At 43.8% G+C, this 21,522-nt stretch overlaps 1 protein-coding gene across 1 annotated transcript in view; it reads right to left on the bottom strand.

Annotated features, from left to right (window-relative positions):
- frmd4a (FERM domain containing 4A) overlaps positions 1-21,522 on the bottom strand; it is a 341,550-nt gene that overhangs the window by 16,833 nt on the left and 303,195 nt on the right. Inside the window, exons 13-17 of the mRNA XM_048610012.1 lie at positions 20,391-20,619; positions 19,051-19,107; positions 18,450-18,687; positions 14,901-15,068; positions 12,747-13,609 (exon numbers count right to left, since the gene is read on the bottom strand). Coding sequence (XP_048465969.1) covers positions 12,747-13,609; positions 14,901-15,068; positions 18,450-18,687; positions 19,051-19,107; positions 20,391-20,619 — 1,555 coding nt within the window. The remainder of the gene's footprint in view (positions 1-12,746; positions 13,610-14,900; positions 15,069-18,449; positions 18,688-19,050; positions 19,108-20,390; positions 20,620-21,522) is intronic.

Below are 21,522 nucleotides of genomic sequence, written 5' to 3' on the forward strand. Positions count from 1 at the left end.
TACTAATCTCATCCCGCCCCCTTGACCTGTCCGTCCTCCCTGGACTGACCTATCTCCTCCCTAACTCCCCACCTACACTCACCTTTACTGGCTCCATCCCCGCCTCTTTGACCTGTCTGTCTCCTCTCCACCTATCTTCTCCTCTAGCCATCTTCTATCCGCCTTCCCCTCTCTCCCTATTTATTTCAGAACCCCGTTCCCCTTCCCCATTTCTGAAGAAGGGTCTAGGACCGAAACGTCAGCTTTCCTGCTCCTCTGATGCTGCTTGGCCTGCTGTGTTCATCCAGCTCTACACCTTGTTATCTCAGATTCTCCAGCATCTGCAGTTCCTACAACCTCCTGAGAAACCCCTTTTATATCCTCTCCTGAGCCTCTACATCCTCCCGATAGCGTGGAGACTAGAACTACACACAATACTCTAAACGTGGCCCAGGTTTTATACAGCTGCCACGTGACTTGTTAACATTTATACTCAATGCAAAAACAGAAATTGCTGGAAAAACTCAGCACGTCTGGCAGCATCTGTGGAGAGAAATCAGAGTTAACGTTTTGGATCCAGTGACCCTTCCTCAGACCTGGACTTCTGAGGAATTTCTGTTTTTGTTTCAGATTTCCAGCATCCATAGTTCTTTCAATTTTTATACTCAATGCCCTGACTGATGAAGGTAACCATGCCCTACACCTTCTTCACCTTATCCACTTGTGCTGCCACTTTCAGGGAGCTATGGACTTGCACCCCAAGATCCCTCTGTGTATCAATGCTCCTAAAGGTCCTGCCGTTTACTGTAATAGCGGTGCTAACTCTGGATCTCAGGATTTTCTTTTTATTCATTCACGGGATGAGGGTGTCACTGGCTAGGCAGCATTTATTACCCATCCCTAATTGCCCAGAGGGCAGGTAAGTGTCAACCACATTGCTGTGGGTCTGGAGTCACATGCAGGCCAGACCAGGTAAGGATGGCAGTTTCCTTCCCTAAAGGGCATTAGTGAACCAGATAGGTTTTTCCTGACAATCGACACTAGATTCATGGTCATCTTTAGACTCTTAATTCCAGATATTTATTGAACTCAAATTCCACCATCTCCCATGGTGAGATTCGAACCCCTATCCCCAGCACATTACCTTGGTCTGTGGATTAACAGTCCAGTGGTAATACCACTAGGCCACCACTTTCTGTAACAGCACTCAGTTGTTGAAGGAATATTAAAATAGCTGTTTGCACTCTAACAGGGAGAAACCAGTGGATCAATTACATGAGCTGTTATGATGCTACCTGTGAAACATGATTCAAATGCTTGCTTTAATACAGAAAGTGCTTACAGCCAACTTGCTCCATGTTACAGCAGGGAGAAATGGCAATGAGCAGGAGTTGAGAGGTTGCTTCAGATCTAAGAGAGCTGCCTCCTGATGACAGCTCCCTCCAGGGTATTGCTGTAAGGGGGCAGTCTGGTGCAGATGGATGACACTGAAGGCAGGGCTTGTGGCATTCTGGTACATCGATGGACAATTGGACATTTCAACAACCATCATGTGTTCCTCTATCTGAAAGGATTCTTTTGTAATTATGGACATGGGCATCACTGTAAAGGCTGCCGTGTGTATTTGAGCCGATTGGTCGTTTCTGAGAGCAGTTAAGAGTCAATCACATTGCTGTGGGTCTGGAGTTACATGTAGGCCAGATCAGGTAAGGAAGGCCTTCCATGTGAGTGAAACAGATGGATTTTTAATGACAATGGTTACATTAGACCAACTTTTTGTTGAATTCATCCATCCGTCATTGGATTCAAACCCACGTCAAGAGATCATTAGCCTGAGGTTTGGATACTGGCTCGGTGATATTACCAACACACCACTGCTTCCTCACAATCATTTCACACAATGAAATTTGTAGTTTGCAGTTACAGACTTGAACTACCCAAACTGTACTTCATGTTTATTGGTTGGCAAGTGGATCCTATTGGTAGAGGTGTTGCTAACCAAACAACAGTCTCCTCTCCAACAACATAAATGTTGGGTTTCTTGCAAATTGGCTGCGAGATGAAAAGTTTGGTAAAATGTGATTTTTCTCAGCAATTCTCAAGTTCTGAGCTAACAGACAGCCATTTGAATTATACCAGTTTATAGACTGTATATGTTTGCGTAAAGATCGGATTTCTAAAGCTAATTCTCCAGTCATTTAGGGGGGCAATTATTATACAAGTGACATTTTAGAGGGGTTGAGATCACCATCCCTCACTATCGGATAGTTGCTGGGGTGGCATCTGTTTCCACTGACCGTGCACCCCCACCACCCCACCAAAGGTAGCACACACAGGGCTGAAGGTACATGTGAGATTCTAGGTGCTGAACAAATGCGTCCAACAACTGTGCCATTCCATAATTCATTCAAATCAGCATGCACCAGGACAACCTTGACTTCAGCATCAAGCAGGTGGTAAGTACGGAGAATTTGGAAATTCTGCATAAAAGTTGGCATTGACTTTTACACCAGATTGATCATTAGTCAAGTGTCTATGGTAAGTCAGAACATGTCCTCTGTTTAAAAGTTAATTTTGAAATTGCATATTATAATTACAGTGAATTTGCATTTTGCAAGTAAGGGCTAACTACCCAACCTGGCCCTGGACCTCAACCAATCCAGATTTCACGTTACAGTGCTTTGACTGTAACGAATATCAAAACTTTATGGGCAGTGACATTTCACACCTGTATACTCAACAGGCAAGTTTGGCCATCAGGATCTGTGACATTAAGAAATTAATTTCAAGATGTCCAAATGCTCCAGTCATTTAGTAGGTCAGATGTTCTGCGTTGCTGTGAAAAGTCACATTTTATCAAACTATTTTATATTGCACCATCAGGACAATGTCACCATGTGCACGAAATATCAATTTAATGGAAACAACATTTCTATCCCTGTATGAGAAGAGCATGCTGACTGGTTGGTAAGTGGATTCTGATTGGAACACGCACTGGGGAATGCACCAGTTTCATGATGACTGACTGTTAACTGCCAATGTTTCAATTTAAACTGGGTAGGTAACTTCGATTCCTCAGGCCAATGAACCAGAGAATGGCTAATGCTTATCTTGTTAAGTTGAAACGGGTACAATGTGTGTACGTGTTCTTTCTGCCTGCAAACAAGGCTCTGTAAATTCACAGATCTAGTTTACAGTATGCGCAAAGTACCACACTGTAAGCCTCAATGACAATCTTAAATCGATTGTTTATGCATTCGCTAGTCCACTAATTTATTTAGCATATGTTGTCCAATCACAGAATCACATCTAACGTTGGACATGTTTAGAATTTAGCAAGTGTGGCCTGGTTGGATTACAAACCTAGTATAACATTGGCACTGAAATTCAGATAGCTTTAACAAACTCTTTCTCATTTTTGGAGAAGTATGAGGGTTCCTTTTTCTGAACAAAATGTACGATGACCAGCTGCTACAGCTTACAGTTTATGTAGCTCTGATCCAGATGCTTTTATTAAATAAAGATTGAATGCATGTCGCCGACAACTTCCATCTACGGGCACCTTTTACACAATACAATAACCAAAGGAGCTCAAAGAACTGTTTTCAAAATAAACGTTTTTGACGGCAACTCACATCAGGAGATATAAATGCAGTTTGAAGAGATGGGCTTTTAGGGGCATCTCAATGGAGGAAAGCAGGGATTGGGTGGTGAGGAGATAGAAAGGTTTAGGGAGGGGTTTCCAGGGCATAGGGCCCAGGCAGCTGAAGGCACAGCTACCACTGCTGGATATTGAGGAGGTAGAAGGGGCCAGAGATGTGAGTCTGGATGAAATGCACAGAGAGGGGTAACACCAGGCAAGGATTTGGAAACGGGGCTAAGGATTTCAAAAATGATGGGATGTCAGGCAAGGAACCACCACAGGACAGTGAGCAGAGCAGTGACTGAGCAGGCCTTAGTGCGAGTTAGATTATAATCAACAGAGTTTTGGATGAATACAGGTTTACAGAGTGTGGAAGGTTAGCAAGGAAAGAAGTGGAATGGTTGAGATCAGGGGTAATAAGGGCATGGATGTCATGGTCAGTGGCAGATAAACCAGGACAGGTTGAAGCTTAGGAACGGAAAGAATTTTTTAAATGAGATAACTGACAATGCCAGCATTTATTGCCCAATCTGAGTTGCCACTTCAGAAGGTGGTGGGGAGCTGCCTTCTTGAACCTCCACAGTCCATGTGCTGTAGGGTGACCCACAATGCCCCTTAGGGAGGCAGTTCCAGGAGTTTGACCCAGTAACACAAAGGATCAGTGATATATTTCCAAGTCTGGACGGTGAGTGGCTTGGAGGGGAACATGCAGGTGATGGTGTTCCCATGTACCTGCTGTTCTTGTCCTTCTAGATGGAAGTGGTTGTGGGTTTGGAAGGTGCTGTCTAAGGAGCCTGGGTGAATTTCTGCAGTGTATCTTCTAGATAGTACACACTACTGCTACTGAGCGTCAGTGATGGAGAGAATGAATGCTTATAGTTGTGGTGCCAATCAAGCCAGCTGCTTTGTCCTGGATAATGTCAAGCTTCTTAAGCATTGTCGGAGCTGCACTCATCCAGGCAAGTGGGGAGTATTCCATCACACTCCTGACTTGTGCCTCATAGATGGTAGACAGGCTTTTGTGAGTCAGGAGGTGAGATACTCGCTGCAATGATCCTAGTCTCTGACCTGCTCTTGCAGCCACACTTTATATGGTTAGTCCACTTCAGTTTCTGGTCAATGGTAACCCACAGGCTATTGATACTGGAGGATTCAGTGATGGTAACATCATTGAATGTCAAATGGAGTTTTATTTTGTCCGTTGATGGGATGTGAGTATCTCTGGCTAATCCAGTGTTTATTGCCCATCCCTAATTGCTCTGCAGAAGCTTATGATGAGCTACCTTCCAGAATCGCTATAGTCCATCAAATGTAGGGACACCCACAGTACAGTCAGGAAGGGTACTCTAGATTTGGGACCCAATGATAGTGAATAAACAGCCAATATAGTCCCAGGTGAGGATGGTCAGTGGCTTGGAGGAAAACTTACTTGTGGTGGTGTTCCATTAGACCAGAATTAGACCATTCGGCCCATTGAATCTGCTCCATCATTCAATTATGGCTGATATGTTTCTCAACACATTCTTCTGTCTTCTCTCTCTTACCCTTGATCCCCTTACCATTTCTGTCTTCAAGACACTCAATGACTTGGCCTCACAGCCCTCCACGGCAATCAGTTCCAAAGATTCACCATTCTCTGGCTGAAGAAATTCTCATCTCAGTTCTAGAGGGCCCTCGGGTCCTAATCTCTCTTACCAGAGGAAACATCTTCTCCATATCCATTCTTTTGATGCCTCTCGGTATTCTGTAAGTTTCAATCAGATTCTCCTCATCCTTTGAGTTCAGACCCAGAGTCCTCAACCTCTCCTCATCTGACAAGCCATTGCCCAGATTTAGATTATCTTTTGTTGGTGATGGTCATTACCTGGCAGCTTGTGTCGTTGCCAAGGGCAATATGTGATCAGTGCAAGTAGTAAGTCATAAACTGTTTCCTTTCGCTCCATGACCATTTACTTCGGGGTTACAGTGGAATTTAGAGAGAATTCCCTGTGTAATTATCAGACCAATATACCCTAGAGCCAGCAAGGAAATATAAAGTAATGACAGTAACCAGGGAGCATTTGATTTCAGCTTAGAAGGGGTTGCTTGATTGATTGACAGATTGGTTAGAAATCATAGTTTATTTTAGGTTTGCTAAAGCAAGAGACTTGTTATCATTTAGATTAACTCTGATCCCTGCAGAGCTACTAGTTGGGAAATGTTCAATATAGTAGATACAGAAATGTAGAGATCATTCTCCTACACTTGCGGCTGAAACTTCACTTCCTGCCTTTTAGTTACCACTAAAGTTGATGAATCTAATGCACATCCTTTTAAGGTGAGAGGAGAAAGATATAAAAGAGACTTGAGAGGCAACTTTTTCACACAGAGGGTGGTTGTGTATGGAATGAAATTGCAGACGAAGTGGTAGATGCAGGTACAGTTCCAAACTTTAAAAGACTTTTGGACAGGTACATGAATAGGAAAAGATTAGAGAGATATGGGTCAAATGCAGGCAAGTGGGACTGGTTTAGTTTGGAAAGTTTGGTTGGTGCAGATGAGTTGGACTGAAGGGTATGTTTTCAGTGCTGTATGACTCTGTCTGAATAATCTCCTGCGCTCTGAGGTCATACAAAAGTCTGGTGCCTGCTCTAACCTGTAGGAAGTCCAGTTTGCCATCATCCTTGTGCTTGCCAACCTACACCGTCTCCCAGTCAACTGATGACTTGATTCTAAACTCCTCATCCACGTTTTCAAATTCTTCCGTGGCCTTGCCCTGTCTATCTCTGTAATCTTCCACAGGTCTATCACCCTTTGAGATATCTGTGTCATCTACTTCCGGCCTTTTGAGAGCCCTGCAATGCCAGCTACTCCGCCAGTGGAATAGCTGTGCCTAAATTCCGGAAGTGGAGCAGATTCGATGGGCTGAATGGCCTAAATATGCTCCTATACCTTACTGTCTACATCTCATGAAAGTCTCTCTCTACACCTTTCTGTGTCTTCCCCAGAACACTCCCAAAAATCTTTTACTGATATTCTGAACTTCTAACTTTTTTATTTTTCTTATTCCTATGACCTGTAGTGGCAGACTATTTATTTCCTTACTTTTCTATTTTTTTGTGTCCTATGAATTTAAACTTAAGTATCTGTACCTAGGTACATTTGTACTGTAATGCAGGGACTGTAAACTTTTCACTGTACTCATTTGAGTACATGTGACAATAAAGCTAATTCAGTTAATTCAAACCTTTTGTTCATCTTCCCCAATATCTCCTTATTTGTCTCTTTATCAAATTTTATTTTATAATGTTCCTATGAAGTGCCCTGGGTGGGTTAGTTCATGAAGGTGCTTTATAGATATAAACTGCCGATGTTATAACCCACACTGCAGTTTACTACGGAGAATATTTGGAAGAAAGTACATTAACAACAAATAATTCACAGATTCTTAAATCAAAAGTGTCATAAGGCTGGTCCAAGCAATTTAATTTACATTGTCGACCAGAGATTCTGCTCCTGGTTGTGTTATCTTTGGGGGTTTAGAAAGGAATGTCACTAAACTATTTTTATCTTCTAAGGAAGTGTTGCCTATTGAATATCACTTCCCTCAGGAAATTAAATCTGTTGAACAGAGTCTACGAGAGACTGCAGGATATGGCTGGCGAGGAAATGAATGCAGTGGATCAAATGATATTTTCTTAAAAACGAAATTGAGAAAAGTTTCAGTCTTCAAATGGAGCTTTCATTTCTGCTTCATGCTGAGCATCATCACCATTAGTCTTTCAGGGTTATTGTAAGTACTTGAGGAACTGTCAAGTTGTCAAATGGCTGCTTTTTATGTTTTATTTCCTCTCCTTCAAATAGCTCGATGTATGTATTTATTCCTTTCCTTCTGAACCTCCCTCATCTCCTGGGAAAAGTCTGCCTTGACAGAAGCAGTATGCCGAATCAGTCTGCTTTTACATTATCTCCTCTGGCTTCCATTGCTTCCCATTGAGAAGGTGAGCTGCTAAACCAGGGGCTCTCAAAATGCCTCTCTCAGTGACAAACGTTTAGGGTGAGGTAGGGTCATTTTGTTCTGTTTATTCACGGGACGTGGGGGTCAGTGGCCCAGCATTTATTGCCCATCCATAATTCCCCTGGTGAAATGGGCATGAGCTGCCTTGAACCGCTCAGATCCTTGCTGTAGGTTGACCCACAATGCCATTAGGGAGGGAGTTCCAGGATTCTGACCCAGTGATGCTGAAGGAATGGTGATATATTTCCATGTTAGGGTGACGAGTAGCTTGGTGGGGAACACGTAGATGACAATCCTTCCTTGCATCTGCTGCCGTTATCCTCTAGATGGTTGTGTGGTGCGTTTGGAAGGTGCAGTATAAGGTATGTTGGTAGAGGGACTGCAATGACCTGTTTTCACTTCAAAAGTTCATGCTAGTTCCCATTGTCCCTGCTGCAAGATGCCACTCAGTGTGGTGAAAGCATTGCCTTTCAGCCATACTATGAGTTAACAGACAAACAATGAACTGGAGTAGGCCATTCGGTCCTTCAATCCTGCTCCCCCATTCAATAAGATCACGTGCAATCCAATTTATAACCTTAACTTTACATTCCTGCACATCCCTGATAATCTTCCACCCCCTTGGTCATCAAGAATCTCTCTACTTCTGCCTTCAAAATATTTAAAGATTCTGCATCCACTGCCTTTTGAGGAATGGAATTCCCTGTGAGAGAGAAAACGTTTCCTCATCTCTGTTTTAAATGGACATTCCCTTGTTTTTAAACCATGATCTCTAGTGCTAGCTTCTCCCACAAGAGGAAACATCCTTTCAACATCCACCCGGTCAAATCCCCTCAGGATCTTATATCCCCTTGGACTCTTCTACAGTCCAGTGGATGCAGGCCCAGCCTGTCTCGACTTTCCTCATAAGGCCATCTGCTCATTTCAGGTTATAGTCTGGTAATTCTCTGAACTGTTTCCAAATCATTGACATCCCTCAGTCTTGTCTGCAGTGTTCACTTCTTGACAATGCTATGCTTACTTTCTGTACAGTTCTGTAACATTTTGAGCAATATCCCACATTTTACACAGAGGCAGCAGTGTGTACTATCTACGAGATGCATTGCAGTAACTCACCAAGGCTCCTTAACTGCACCTTCCAAACCCACGACCACTTCCATCTAGAAGGACAAGGGAAGCAGATACATGGGAACAGCACCCCTTGCAAGTTCCCCTCCAAACCACTCACCATCATGACTTGGGAATATATTGTCGTTCCTTCATTGTCACCGGGTCAAAATGCTGGAATTGTCTCTCCAGTTCAACGAGGCAGCTCACCACCACGTTCTCAAGGGGCAACTAGGGATGGGCAATAAATGCTGGGCTGGTCAATGACCCCCATATCCTGTGAACGAATAAAAAACGCTGATCTGGTCATTATCATGCTACTGACTATGGGAGCTTGCTGTGTGCAAATTGGTTTTGTTTTCTCTGCATTACAACAATGACTGCACTTGTCCAAGAGCTTTGGGATGCCCCGAGGTTGTGAAAGGCACTAGAAGAATGCAAATTTTCTTTTGCTCTTGCACCAAATAACAAAATTAATGCATGAGTAACGTTCCCTTGAGGATGGTAGTGATGGTAGTAAATTAGAGGGAACCCTGTGGTGAGATTGTGGCTTTAGGCAAACCTAACCATTGTGGAAAGGCTTTTGATGCAAGAAATGCTCCAGACATTGGGCTAGAGGATAGATACAGCAACTGGGCGGATTTGAAAAATGGGATATGGAAATCAAGATGAAGACAGAATTCCAATGTAACAATCGGACTGGGAGTTTATCGAAATGTATTACAGGATTTTATGAAGCTTGACAAAAGAGACAGCAATCTAGCTGTCTGATGGTTCTTATTTACAGGGCGGAGTATAATAGAAGCAAACTGCTTCCTGTTTATTTAAATCCAGAATTCAGGTTCCTGTGTGATATCAGCATCTCAAGTACTTGAAAACAACTCTCGGTCCTTTATCTTGCAATTAAAGCAGTTCCGTTTTGGTGAAGGAATAAACAGAGCTGTATTGTGGCCAGGTTTCTTATACAAGTGGCTAGGTCCCTGAATCTAGAGTCATTCAGCTCGAACTCCTGATAGTCCAAGAACTGAATTCCTCATAATATGTTAGTGGCTTTCCTGGTGGTATGCATTTTCTTTTGCGGTTTTTAGATAGAACTTGTTGTGGTGTACGGTCACCATTCCTGGTTTACTGGTGAAGTCGGTGTTTCTTTCAAGGCTAATTAAGAGGGCCAATTTTAACCCCGAAAGATGTGTTAAAATTCCAAATGCTGATCCTCAAAATTCTTCACCAACTGACCACTTCTGGTTTTAGGAGAGCAAGGGTTAGTGACACTGACTGATCAACTCATAGAGGTGAGTTTTTTCTAACTCATTCATGGAATATGGGTGTCTCTGGCTGGGGCCAGCATTTATTGCCCGTCCCTATTTGCTCTTGAGAAAGTGGTGGTGAGCTGCCTTCTTGAACTGTTGCAATCCATGTGACCTACAATGCCCTTAGGGTGGGAGTTCCAGGATTTTGACCCAGTGACAGTGAAGGAACGCTGATATATTTCCAAGTCAGGATGGTGAGTGGTTTGGAGGGGAACTTGCAGGGGGTGGTGTTCCCATGTACCTGCCGCCCTTGTCCTTCGAGGTGAAAGTGGTCGTGGGTTTGGAAGGTGATGTCTGAGAATCTTTGGTGAATTTCTGCAGTGCATCATGTAGGTAGTACACACTGCAGTTACTGAGTGACGATTGTGGAAGGACTGAATGTTTGTGGATGTGGCATCAATCAAGTGGCTGCTTCGTCCTGGCTGATTAACATAATTAACTGCTCAATAAAAAGGTAAACTCCCCTCTCTGTACAGGGTGATCTCAAAAAGAGCAGCTAACCCGAATGAGGCAGGACTGAGGGATTTCTTCTCCTGAACCGTCAAATCCTCCTGGTTCTACGTTTCACTCCCTCACACTGCACCTTGCAGTTAATGCTCGGTTATGCTTCTTGCATTTGTAACGATTGTCTGGCCACTGGTGCCTTTAATACATGATAAACCACCAGAAAATGATCACACGAGGGACACTGCAGCAAGGTTTCAGGTGCTTTACCTGAAACAGCTGATGTTGCTTTGGATGGCTGAGGCATTCGGGTCATCCTGCTATGGGCCATGAAGGTGCTCTGGCTTGTGCTATATGGCGAACTCCTGTCTGATGAGTCAGAGCTTGTATGAGTGTGTTGTGTTCCTTCACTTTGGACACAACAGACTGGAAGTTACAACAAAAAGTATTTGGTCTGCGATGCAGAGTGACGCCAACAATGTAGGTTCAATTCCCATCACACTCTCATTCTCACCCTCTCCCTTACCTGAGGCACACTGACCCTCAAGCTAAACCATCACCAGTCGTCTCTCTCTAATGACAGAGCAGCCCCATGGTTCTGGTAGGACTATGGTGACTTTATTTTTACATTAGTTTCATATTAACTCTTTGCTCATTTGTATCCAATTTTTTTTTGTCATTATTCTGCTGGGATATTAACACTATGAACAGAAAGAAAGACTTACATTCACAGAGGGTCTTTCATGACCTGTGAATGTCCCAAAGTCTTTACAGCCGATGAAGGACGTTTTAAGTTTAGTTACTACTTTACCACAGGAGGTGCAGTCAGCTCTCATAGTGAACAATGTGATAAAGACCAGCTAACCTGTATTGTATGATGTTGATCGAAGGATAAATATTTTCCATGAACCAGGGAGAACTCCCCTACTCACCTTCGAAACAGTACCTGCAATCTTTTAAAATTATTCTTCACAGAATATGAGCATCACAGGCTTTCGGCCAATATTTATCCCTAATCCCTAGTTGTCCTTGAGAAGGTGGTACTGAGCTGCCTTCTTGAACCGCTGCAGCCCATGCGCTGTAGAATCACCAGCAGTGCAGTTAGGGAGAGAGTTTGAGGATTTTGACACTGAAGGAATAGTGAAGGATATATTTCCAAGTCAGAATAATGTGGCTTGGAGGGGAGCCTGCAGGTGGTGGCGTTTCTAGCTATCTCAGAGCACGTACGGGAACTCTGTGTGATGCCTCAAAAGGAAGATGTAATTGCTAACAGTACAGCACTCCCTCAGCGGCCCTGGATTGAGACTTGAACACTACGAAGCAAACAGCAGAGTGATGCAAACTGAACCATACCTAACACTCCTCCAGGCTGTGTTCATATGACAACATCTACCAGCTAAATTTCACACATATAACCCATCTGCTAAAAAAAAGGAATAAATTGCAGAATACCAATATTTCATGCTCTGTCTTCACATTTCCATATTCTGTCATTTGTGCACAGAAGCATTGGAAGGTAGTAGTTCAAATGATAAAAATGGAAGTGGCTTGATATGGAACTTATTATCACACAGAGTAACTGAGACTGATGGCATGGATGTATTCAAGGGGCAGCTAAATCAAGATAGGAGGGAGAATCGAACAGAAGGATATGGTGAAAGGGTGATTTGACGAGGGAGTAGGGGAAGCTCTTGTGGAAGAGAAACACCAGCATGGAGCAGATGGACCAAATGGCCTGTTTCTTTGCTGTAAATACAATGGAAAGGGTGAAGGAGAGATTTACAAACTTGGTTCCAGAGATGAGATCATGAGGATAGGTTGAAGAGATTGGGACTGGTTCTCCCTGGAGAGAAGAAGGCTAAAAGGAGATCTGATAGAGGTTTTCAAAATCATGAGAAATCTAGATAAAGTAGTAGGGAGAAATTGTTCTCACTCATAAAAGGGATTGAGAACGAAAGGGTACACATTTAACCAATGTTGCAAGTGTGATGGGTGAAAAACGTTTGCACACACTGAGTGGTTTGGGTATGGAATGAACTTCCTGGAAATGTAGTGGAGGTGGGATCAATTGGGGCATTGAAGAGGCCATTGGATGATTATCTGAATAAAAGCAATGTACAAGGGTATGGGGCAAAGGCAGCAAAATGACACCACGCCATAACACTCGCTGCAGAGCTACTGCAGAAATGATGGGCCAAATGGCCTCTTCTGTGCCATAACATTCTGTGCATCTGTTTAAACTATGGATGGATCACGGATGCATTACCTGAAACAGCTGATGTTGCTTTGGACGGCTGAGGCATTCGGGTTATCCTGCTATGGGCCATGAAGGTGCTCTGGCTTGTGCTATATGGCGAACTCCTGTCTGATGAGTCAGAGCTTGTATGAGAGAGTCTGTTGTGTTCCTTCAATGTGGCTGAAGACCTTTCATACCACGAGCGTAGTTCATCAGACAACGCAGTTCTGTTTGTGCTTCTCTCAGGGTTATCTTTAACAAGCGATGGAGTCCTAACAACTTGTGAGCGTGATGGCGTCAGCTTTACTGAATCAATATCATCGCCATGCCAAGAATCCTTATAGATCCCGCCCGCTGTGTAGGAGTTTGACGTTTTAAATTGTGCTTTCACACTGTAGTGTCCTTCTTGGTCGTTTTCCAAACTGCGCACCACCACTGGTGTCGGACTGCCCTCAATATACAGGGGGTACTCTTTAATCCGATACTGCGAGGAAGGCTGGCTCTGGCTGTGCAGGTAAAACCCGCTGCTGTTTCCACTGCCGTTCTTAGCAGCCAGGTTGGGCATGCTCCCTGAATTGGAGGAACCGAGATTCCCAGCAGATCGGTGTCTCTGCCGTTCTCTGGCCTTGGAGGGCGAGTCCTCAGCCAGAGTGGAGTAGTTGGCATGCATGTGAGCTGGGTAGTAGTGTTCCGAGCTGGAGTGGCTGGTGCACGAAGAGCAGTCGTCTAAAGGGTCAGAGCCATTACTGCTACGAGTCCTTGGGGTATAGAAATCCGGACTCCCCGTTTCGTTCTCTGACACGACCAGCTTGCCCTGGGATTCCAGACTGGCGCTCCTGTGTCTAAAGTGCTGTGCTAAACTGTGCAGACGAGTCGGGCTGATATCTACCAACCTGGAAAAGTCAACAGCAGATTGTTACTTTTGGAGTCAGCCCCTTAGGGATGTACACAACCGAGGAGGTTGCTAAAGACATGGTTACAAGGTCCCACAGTCTAAAACATACTGCGGAGCACTCACACACTTTGTACATTCTGTCAAACACTATCTAGCTCCCCGTACTTACTAACAACCTCAGATCTACAATCTTGTGGGCAATACCAGCAACTTTTTATTATTTGTCCAAGGGATGTAGCCATTACTGACTGGCTCAGCATTTATTACCCATCCCCTAATTGTCCAGAGGACTGATAAAGTCAACCACATTGCTGTGGGTCTGGAGTCACATATCAGCCAGACCAGGAATGGATGGAGATTTCCTTCCCTAAAAGACATGGTTTTAAACAAACAATGGACAACAGCTGTCATCACAGCAGCTTTTAATTTCATATTTTATTGAATTTGTATCCAACCACCTTCCTTGGGGGATTTGAACCACAACCCCAGACATTAGCCTGAAGTTCCTAGTTACTAATCTAGTGACTTTACCATTACACCACTGTCTCTGCATAAGCAGCTCTTCGCTGTGCCTTCCTCTTCTAAGCTTAAATGTTAGATGCCTTGTGATTATTAAAGCACAAGCCACTCCTGGCTACAAGAATCTTGACCTCAACAAACTTCTTTTCCAGTAAAAGCGTCCCCTGTTTCTGTTGCCTTTTCTTGGATGTCAAAATCATTGTGTTATAATTTAATCACTTAGGCAGCAGGAGGAGAGAGAAGAGAGAGGGAGGGGTGGCAGAGGAGGGAGAACAGAAACGAAGGTCAGTGATAAAGAGGTGGCTGGAGAGATTAAATGTCATGAAGGGCTGACGGTGCAAGGCAGTAAGGAGATGGTAAATGGAGAACGGGAGCCTCAAGGAACTGGAAATGAGTAAAGCAGAAACATTGCCAACGCTGTCTGAAAAAACAGAAAGAAATCTCGTCTTGTAAAACAGTTGAACTCACCATTGATTCTGGAAAGCTGTAAAGTGCTTAATCGAAAAGTTTCTATTCCTCGAATTTACATTGACCTTCATTAGAATATGATAGGAAGCCAAATACAGGGAGGTCACAGTGAGAGAAAGGGGGAGAATTAAATAACAGGCATCAGTTTACTGTTAAAATTCCAAAGAATGATCTAAGCTTCTCTTTCAGATCTGAAGGATATTGTGTGTACTTCCAACGTTCCCTGCTTAGGTTTCAGAATCACAGTCTCTGCATTTTCCTTCCTCGGAACTCCAACATCAGCAGTTTCTCAGGTCACTCACCGTGTGGAATGGACATATGGGGGACTTTGTATCTGGAGATCTGGTGTGGATGGCATGCTGGACTGGGAGGAGTTCCAGTGAGAAGCACTTCTTACAGGACTGCTCTGCAGGGATCCACCAGCTCCTGCCTCTGCACAGCTCCCTACACTGGGAAACCGCGTGTGTCCACTAAAGAGTAACACAAACATGTAACGTCACTGCAAAAGTTGTAACTCAGCACAATATTGCAGATTTAACTCGCAAACACAGAGTTATGCCTGGCAAATGGAGGCTAGAATCATCAATGGGATAAACCATGTTGATACAAACTGTGAGATAGACACACTCTGATGCTTTGTCCAGCAGCTCAATTACTAGAGTTTTGTTTGATTGACCAAATGACCTAGATATTTGATAAATTGTAATGTTTACACTTTCGCATCTTTTTGTTGTAGAATTTCCACACTGCAGTTTGTATTATCATTATTGCTAGCACTGTGGCTCCTGAGCTGTTCTCATCTTTTCTGAATTTGTTTTTGGCATGGGGTTAATGCTGATGTGCCACATCTACTGTCCCTTACTATCTTGAGTGATGGATGGCTGTTTGCACAAGCCTGGAGGCTTGTTCTTTTATTGCATGTGATAATAAGGACCAAATTCTTACCATAACAGAGACCCTCCGATATGGCAGATTTGGTCTGGAATTGCAATTCCAATCCCTGGAATTGACATGCTCCATTTTTGCGGAGATGGTAGTCCAGTCAGGCAGGGTTTCCCGGAGGGAGACTGACCACAGGTGCCCCCTTTGAAGTGAGATTTGGATATCCCGCGCAGTGAGGAATCTGGAGTCTGTATATTAAACTGCTGAGGACAGGCTGCAGTTTGCAGATCTGTTTTGACAGCCAGGGTAAAGCACCCCTTTAAAACGGGTCAGGTACCCTTAGATTGTTTGGGGTGTGGGTAAGGTAATTTTTTGTGATTGTTAACAGTGAAGAAAAATGTACCTACGAGGTACCAAAACCCCTTGGAACTGTGAAGGGTGTTGAGAACAGTCACAATGTGTCAAGAGCATCAAATCTGTCAACAGCTGCCAAAATGTGTTTTCTCATGAATAAGATTGCTTTTCTCAATGGTGTGCAGATGTAGAATGCAGTGTAGAACTTTAAGTTTTTTTTTTCACGTGAGCATCAGTATTTGCTCGGTGAATAGGCATCGTAGTAAAGGGAAAAGTGATGAATTATGGATTGGCATGAGTTTGGACTAAGTTGGCATGGCGGTATAAGGGGGCAATTAGGGATATGTAGAGGCTAATAGGGGATGGATAGAGGGACAAAAGGTGGTATAAGGGACTAAATAGGATAGGTAGAGGGGTGTAGGGTGGTTCGGGGGAAAGAGATGTCACGGGAATGGATAGAGAACATTAAGTAGCTTGTTTGAGGCATGGGAAGTGTGTGAGGTGAGGTCTGGAGAATATTTTACATACAATTCAAATATTTTAATATTTGGACAATGCTAGGGCCAAAATGCAGGTTTTTCAACCAGTTGGGGTCAATGTAGCCCTTCAACACCCTGTTCTGCTCAATGACAAACCCTGGATGTTGATGGTGGGTGACTGATCGATGGCAACACCTTTGAATGTCAAGGGGCTATCGTTAGATCCTCTGTAGTTGGACGTGGTCATTGCCCAGCATTAAAAAATAACGTTCTCTTTGAATTACAAATGCTGGCAACTCTGGTTCTGATGCAGAAATTGCGGTTGGTGCCTGGATAGTAGCTTTAGTGAATTTTAAAGTTTGCAAGTTCGACCTCATATCCATTGCCTGACCCATCAACCGGTAACCCTGGTGGGTCTTGGAAGGTATGATACCCAAGAAACAAAACGGATCCTGAATTAAGACAAATTACAGACCTTTTTGGTGGACTGGAGGGAGTTTGCGGAGCGGATGGAAATTTATAACTATGGGAATGTCAGCTCCAACCAAAAACTTAACACTTTCAAAAACAAACTTGCATTTTTAAAGCTCCTGTCATGACCTCAGAGCTTTCAATCTGTTTCACAGCTGAACACCTTTGAACCACAATCACTGTTGGGATGTAAGGAAATTCAGCAGCCAGTTTTTGCACAGCAAGATCCCAAAAGCTGCTGCAACGAAATAACAAAACTACTTTTCTTTTTATATCATGAAGTTGGCTGCTGAGGGATAAACGATGGCTGGAAAAATAGAACATGCCCCATTCTTTTCTAGGGATTCATACATCAGGGTGTTTGACTTTAAAATATGTAACTTGAAGATTTTATAATATTTAGCAACAGGGAACAAAATGATAGATGAAAATAGAGTACCAAATGGAACCATTGCTAAAACCCAGGTTGGAAAAATAGACTGTGCTCCCAGGACTGAGACACTGCTTCACGTTGATAGTCCGTCACTGATAAGTCAATGCATCTCTGCTATTATCTTCCCGTGGAATACTGTAAGGAACAGAACCCCTCTCAGCACTGGGAACTACCTGGGTATTCACTCCCAATGTTCACACATTATTCCCCAGACAGACGTGACTGTACTTTCACTGATTTCCTTTAGCTGCAATTTTATTGGTATTTAGTTCCTATTTACATGTCTGTACCATGCAGTCACACACCCTAAACCTCCCCAATTCCAATAACATAAAACATCCTTTCCAACAATCAAGATACAAATGTTTAATAATTCCTCACCCTATCAGAGGGGGCAAGGAAACTTCAATTTCAGATCAAAATGCAAAACAGTGCTTCACGTACAAAGTTACTGTAAGTGATGACATCAGCCACAAATTAAAACGACTAGGATTTAGTGCCATGTTATGGGTGGGAGACCAGCTGGACCTCCTCACACAATACTGAAGAGTTTAAGGTGCACTTTGTTTTAATTGGCTCTTTATGAAACAGCACTCTCTGTAAACCGGCAAAAATTAAACACCTCAAATAATCCACAATGTCCAAATAGTTAGTCGGTGGTGTGAGTGAGAAGGCTGTCTGCTGGTAAGTCTGATTTAAGGCAAAATTGCGTTATTATTTAAGTGATTTATGCTGTAAATAAAGTATAACGGTGATGTGTATACCCCCCTGCAGTATGTTTCTATTACTTAGTGTGTGTTTACACATTCACCTCTTGCTGAACCAGAATATTTGATCAATCAATATACTCCTGGACCTATAGATGCCAGTTAATAAAAAGTCTGCTGTATTTTCTGACCCATTTGTTGAGAGATGGCATTACACAACCTGTGGAGCAGGCAGGACTTGAAGCCAGGCCTCCTGGCTCAGAGGTAGGGACATTACCACTGCACCATAAGAGCCTTCCTGTTGAAGTAGCCAATGAAACTTGACGAAAACTTGGTATCACCTACACAAGAGCAGATGGTGGCTTTCTCTCGGAAGCCGTAGAGTCAATCCAGTCTATTGTTGTTTTGCTGGATTAAGATCCATGTTGGAGCTGCATTCCATGCGATAATGTCAAATGACACTATTTTGTTTTACTGCCATTACCAACCGCAGTGAACTGTACCTCCCTGAAACCATCGACTCACCTGGAGTGACTGTGAGATCCGCGCTTCTTCACCTTCTCGTAGGGTTCGTCTAAAGATGACTCTTTCCACATTTTTGGTTTGATGGGCGATTTGTCGTAGTCGCTGCGATGGTAGTGCAGCTGCCTCAATCCATCCAGAGACTGGGGGGGAGGAGGTCTCTGATGTGACGGTGGACGTGGAGGGAGGCCTTTATGTGGTGACTGCACCGGGGACGAAACACTCGTAACATGACAGTCTTCTGCAAAACATGATAAAACACAAGACCTAAGATCAGAGTGAGAGAGTAAGCCATAAATCTTGAGTCTACTCGACTGCTCAGTAAATCACAGCATCAATCTTCTGGGCTTTCGAAATTCACTGGTATGTTTAATGTAACAGGTCACATATTGACAAAGACAGAACCTCTTCATCCCTGGAGTTTGCTTTGGGGCCTTTGAATGTCACACAATGTTGGAACAACGAGGGTAAGAGGAGTAAACGGTGCTTCTATAAGCTATTCCCTGTGAAATAATTTCTCATAAGATAGTGAAAAGACCTGTCAAGACTGCGCACCCCCGCCCCACCATCTCAACATCAGATGCTGACTGAAGGGATTACTTACCGTCCTCGAGAACCAGGGCATCTGACAACGAGCTGTCTTCAGAACCAATGTTTGCTTCTATGGGGAAAGCACAAAGTAAACGTTTTATATTGTAGCACAATGTACAGGATGGATGAACCAAGGTGGAGCTGAGTGCTTGAACAGTACTTGTCGTGGCTGAACTTCAAACCTGTGTCTTTCTGATCATGGTTTTATCCCTGTCACTGAGGAATGCCAGATGGGTGTGGGTGCGCTGCCAAGAGACAGGAACCAGATTCCCCTCTTCACTCTAACACACCTTACCATATCTCCAAACAGTACAGGTCATCCTTCTTTTTAAATTCATTCACGGGATGTGGGTGTCTCCGGCTAGGCCAGCATTTATTACCTGTCCCTAGTTGCTCCTTGAGAAGTGGTGGTGAGCTGTCTTCTTAAACCATGTTGCAATCCCGATGTTGCAGGTTGACCTACAATGCCCTTAGGGAGGGAATTCCAGAATTTTGACCCAGCGACAGTGAAGGAACGGTGATATATTTCCAAGTCTCTGCTGCCCTTGTCCTTCCAGATGGAAGTGATCATGGGTTTGGAAGGTGCTGCCTGAGGATCTTTGGTGAATTTCTGCAGTGCATCTTGTAGATAATACACACTGCTGCTACTGAGCGTTGGCGGTGGAGGGAGTGGATGTTTGTGGATGTGGTGCCAATCGAGCGTGCTGCTTTATCCTGGATGGGGTCATGCTTCTTGAATGTTGTTAGGACTGTACTCATCCAGGGTAGTATTCCATCACACTCCTGACTTGTGCCATGTAGATGGGGGACAGGCTTTGGAGAGTGAGGAGGTGAGTTAATTGCTGCAGTATTCCTAGCCTCTGATCTGCTCTTGTAGCCACTGTGTGTATGTGGCGAGCCCAGTTCAGTTTCTAGTCAGTAGCAGGATGTTGATAGTGGGGGATTCAGTGATGGTAACACTATTGAATGTCAAGGGGTGGTGGTTAAATTGTCTTTTGTTTGAGATGATCATTGCCTGGCACTTGTGTGCCATGAAAGTTACTTGCTGTTTGTTATCCCAAGCCTGGATATAGTCCAGGTCTTGTTGCAGTTGGACATACATCACATCTATCTTGCAGGGTGGTGACGAGGACTGGGATCAATGCTCTCACTAGGGCCTAACCAGAACTCTTTGAAAGCTCAGCATAACCTCCCCTCTTTTGGACTCAATGCCTCTATTTATGAATTCCTTCATGCTCTGTTTTAATGCAGCTGTTCTCCCGTTCTGATTAATGACTGCATTGAAGGAAATTAAGCATGAAGACATTAAACAATGCAGAAGTTAAATCTTCCAGTAACAACATCAGCACTCACCTTCTATGATTAAAGATGCCCTTTGTGTGGGTTTCTTTCCAGACCTGACCCTGTATTCATTGATGGCATTCTCAATGTCCTGCAGTTTTTTAAGTGCGTTTAAGTAGGACATTTTTCTTTGCTTCTTCATCTTTTTGCTGACATTTGGGTCAGTGGCAAGCCGCCGTGCTGCCTCAGTGATCTGCGACTGAATGGCAAACTCTCTCTCGAGACGTTCCAACTCTACCTCCTGGGGATAAAAGAAAACGGCAATTGCACTTTTCTCTTTAACATCCGAAGAAAAGGCAGCAAACCCATTCTCTCCACAGCAAGAGGGGATTTAAGAAAAAGATCAGGGAAAAAAAAGAAATAAATTCTCTGGACATCCCACTAACACCAACACAACATGAAATATTAATATGAACAATGTTTGCAATTATCAACCTTCAGAATCTGTCTCTAGTTTTGCTTTAAAATATTGATCATTTACGGAGAGAGACTGCAGGTTTATGACTGGAAATGGCTGTAGAGTTAGTAAGACGGGTTATCCTGAGCCAGGGCCATTCCTGAGAGAGCTGTAGTCTGAAGTGACCTGTAACCTACAGCCAAGGTGCTACATTCCACAGTGAATTCTACCAGCTAGGTGTGCATTACCAAAACCCACACAGCATGGCACTGCAGGGTTCGGCATGTGGACACAAGTTTGCGACAACTTATCATTGTCATGGTATTGCCTTTCAAAATGTGAACTTTTCTGAAAAGACTGTCGTGAAACGTATATTGCATGGTAAAATATTTGTGCATCTCACACATAAACCTATACAATTATTTTCCACTACTGGAGCTTGCCCTCTCTGTCCCTTCCTTTTCCTCTTAGTTCTCTTTTTCTCTTCTGGGTATTTTCCCACCGCTCTCTTCCATCTTCTCGGTGACGGCCTGGACTCTCTGCCTTAGCACGGCCCCAGCATGGTAGACGTTTGGTCTGGCGTGGAGGTCTCTTGGCAGCCTGTGGCAGTCTCTCAGCAGTCTGGCGTGGCCTCAGTGTGGACTTCTGGCCTCAAGATGCTTCCAGAGCGATCCCCCGGCCTCAAATCCCTCAAGCTGAAGCCCAGCTTGGACTGGAGTCAAGGCCCAGCATGGCCTGGAGTCAAGG

The sequence above is a fragment of the Rhincodon typus genome, chromosome 22, assembly GCF_021869965.1.
Source record: "Rhincodon typus isolate 14 chromosome 22, sRhiTyp1.1, whole genome shotgun sequence".
Classification (NCBI taxonomy): Eukaryota; Metazoa; Chordata; class Chondrichthyes; order Orectolobiformes; family Rhincodontidae; genus Rhincodon; species Rhincodon typus.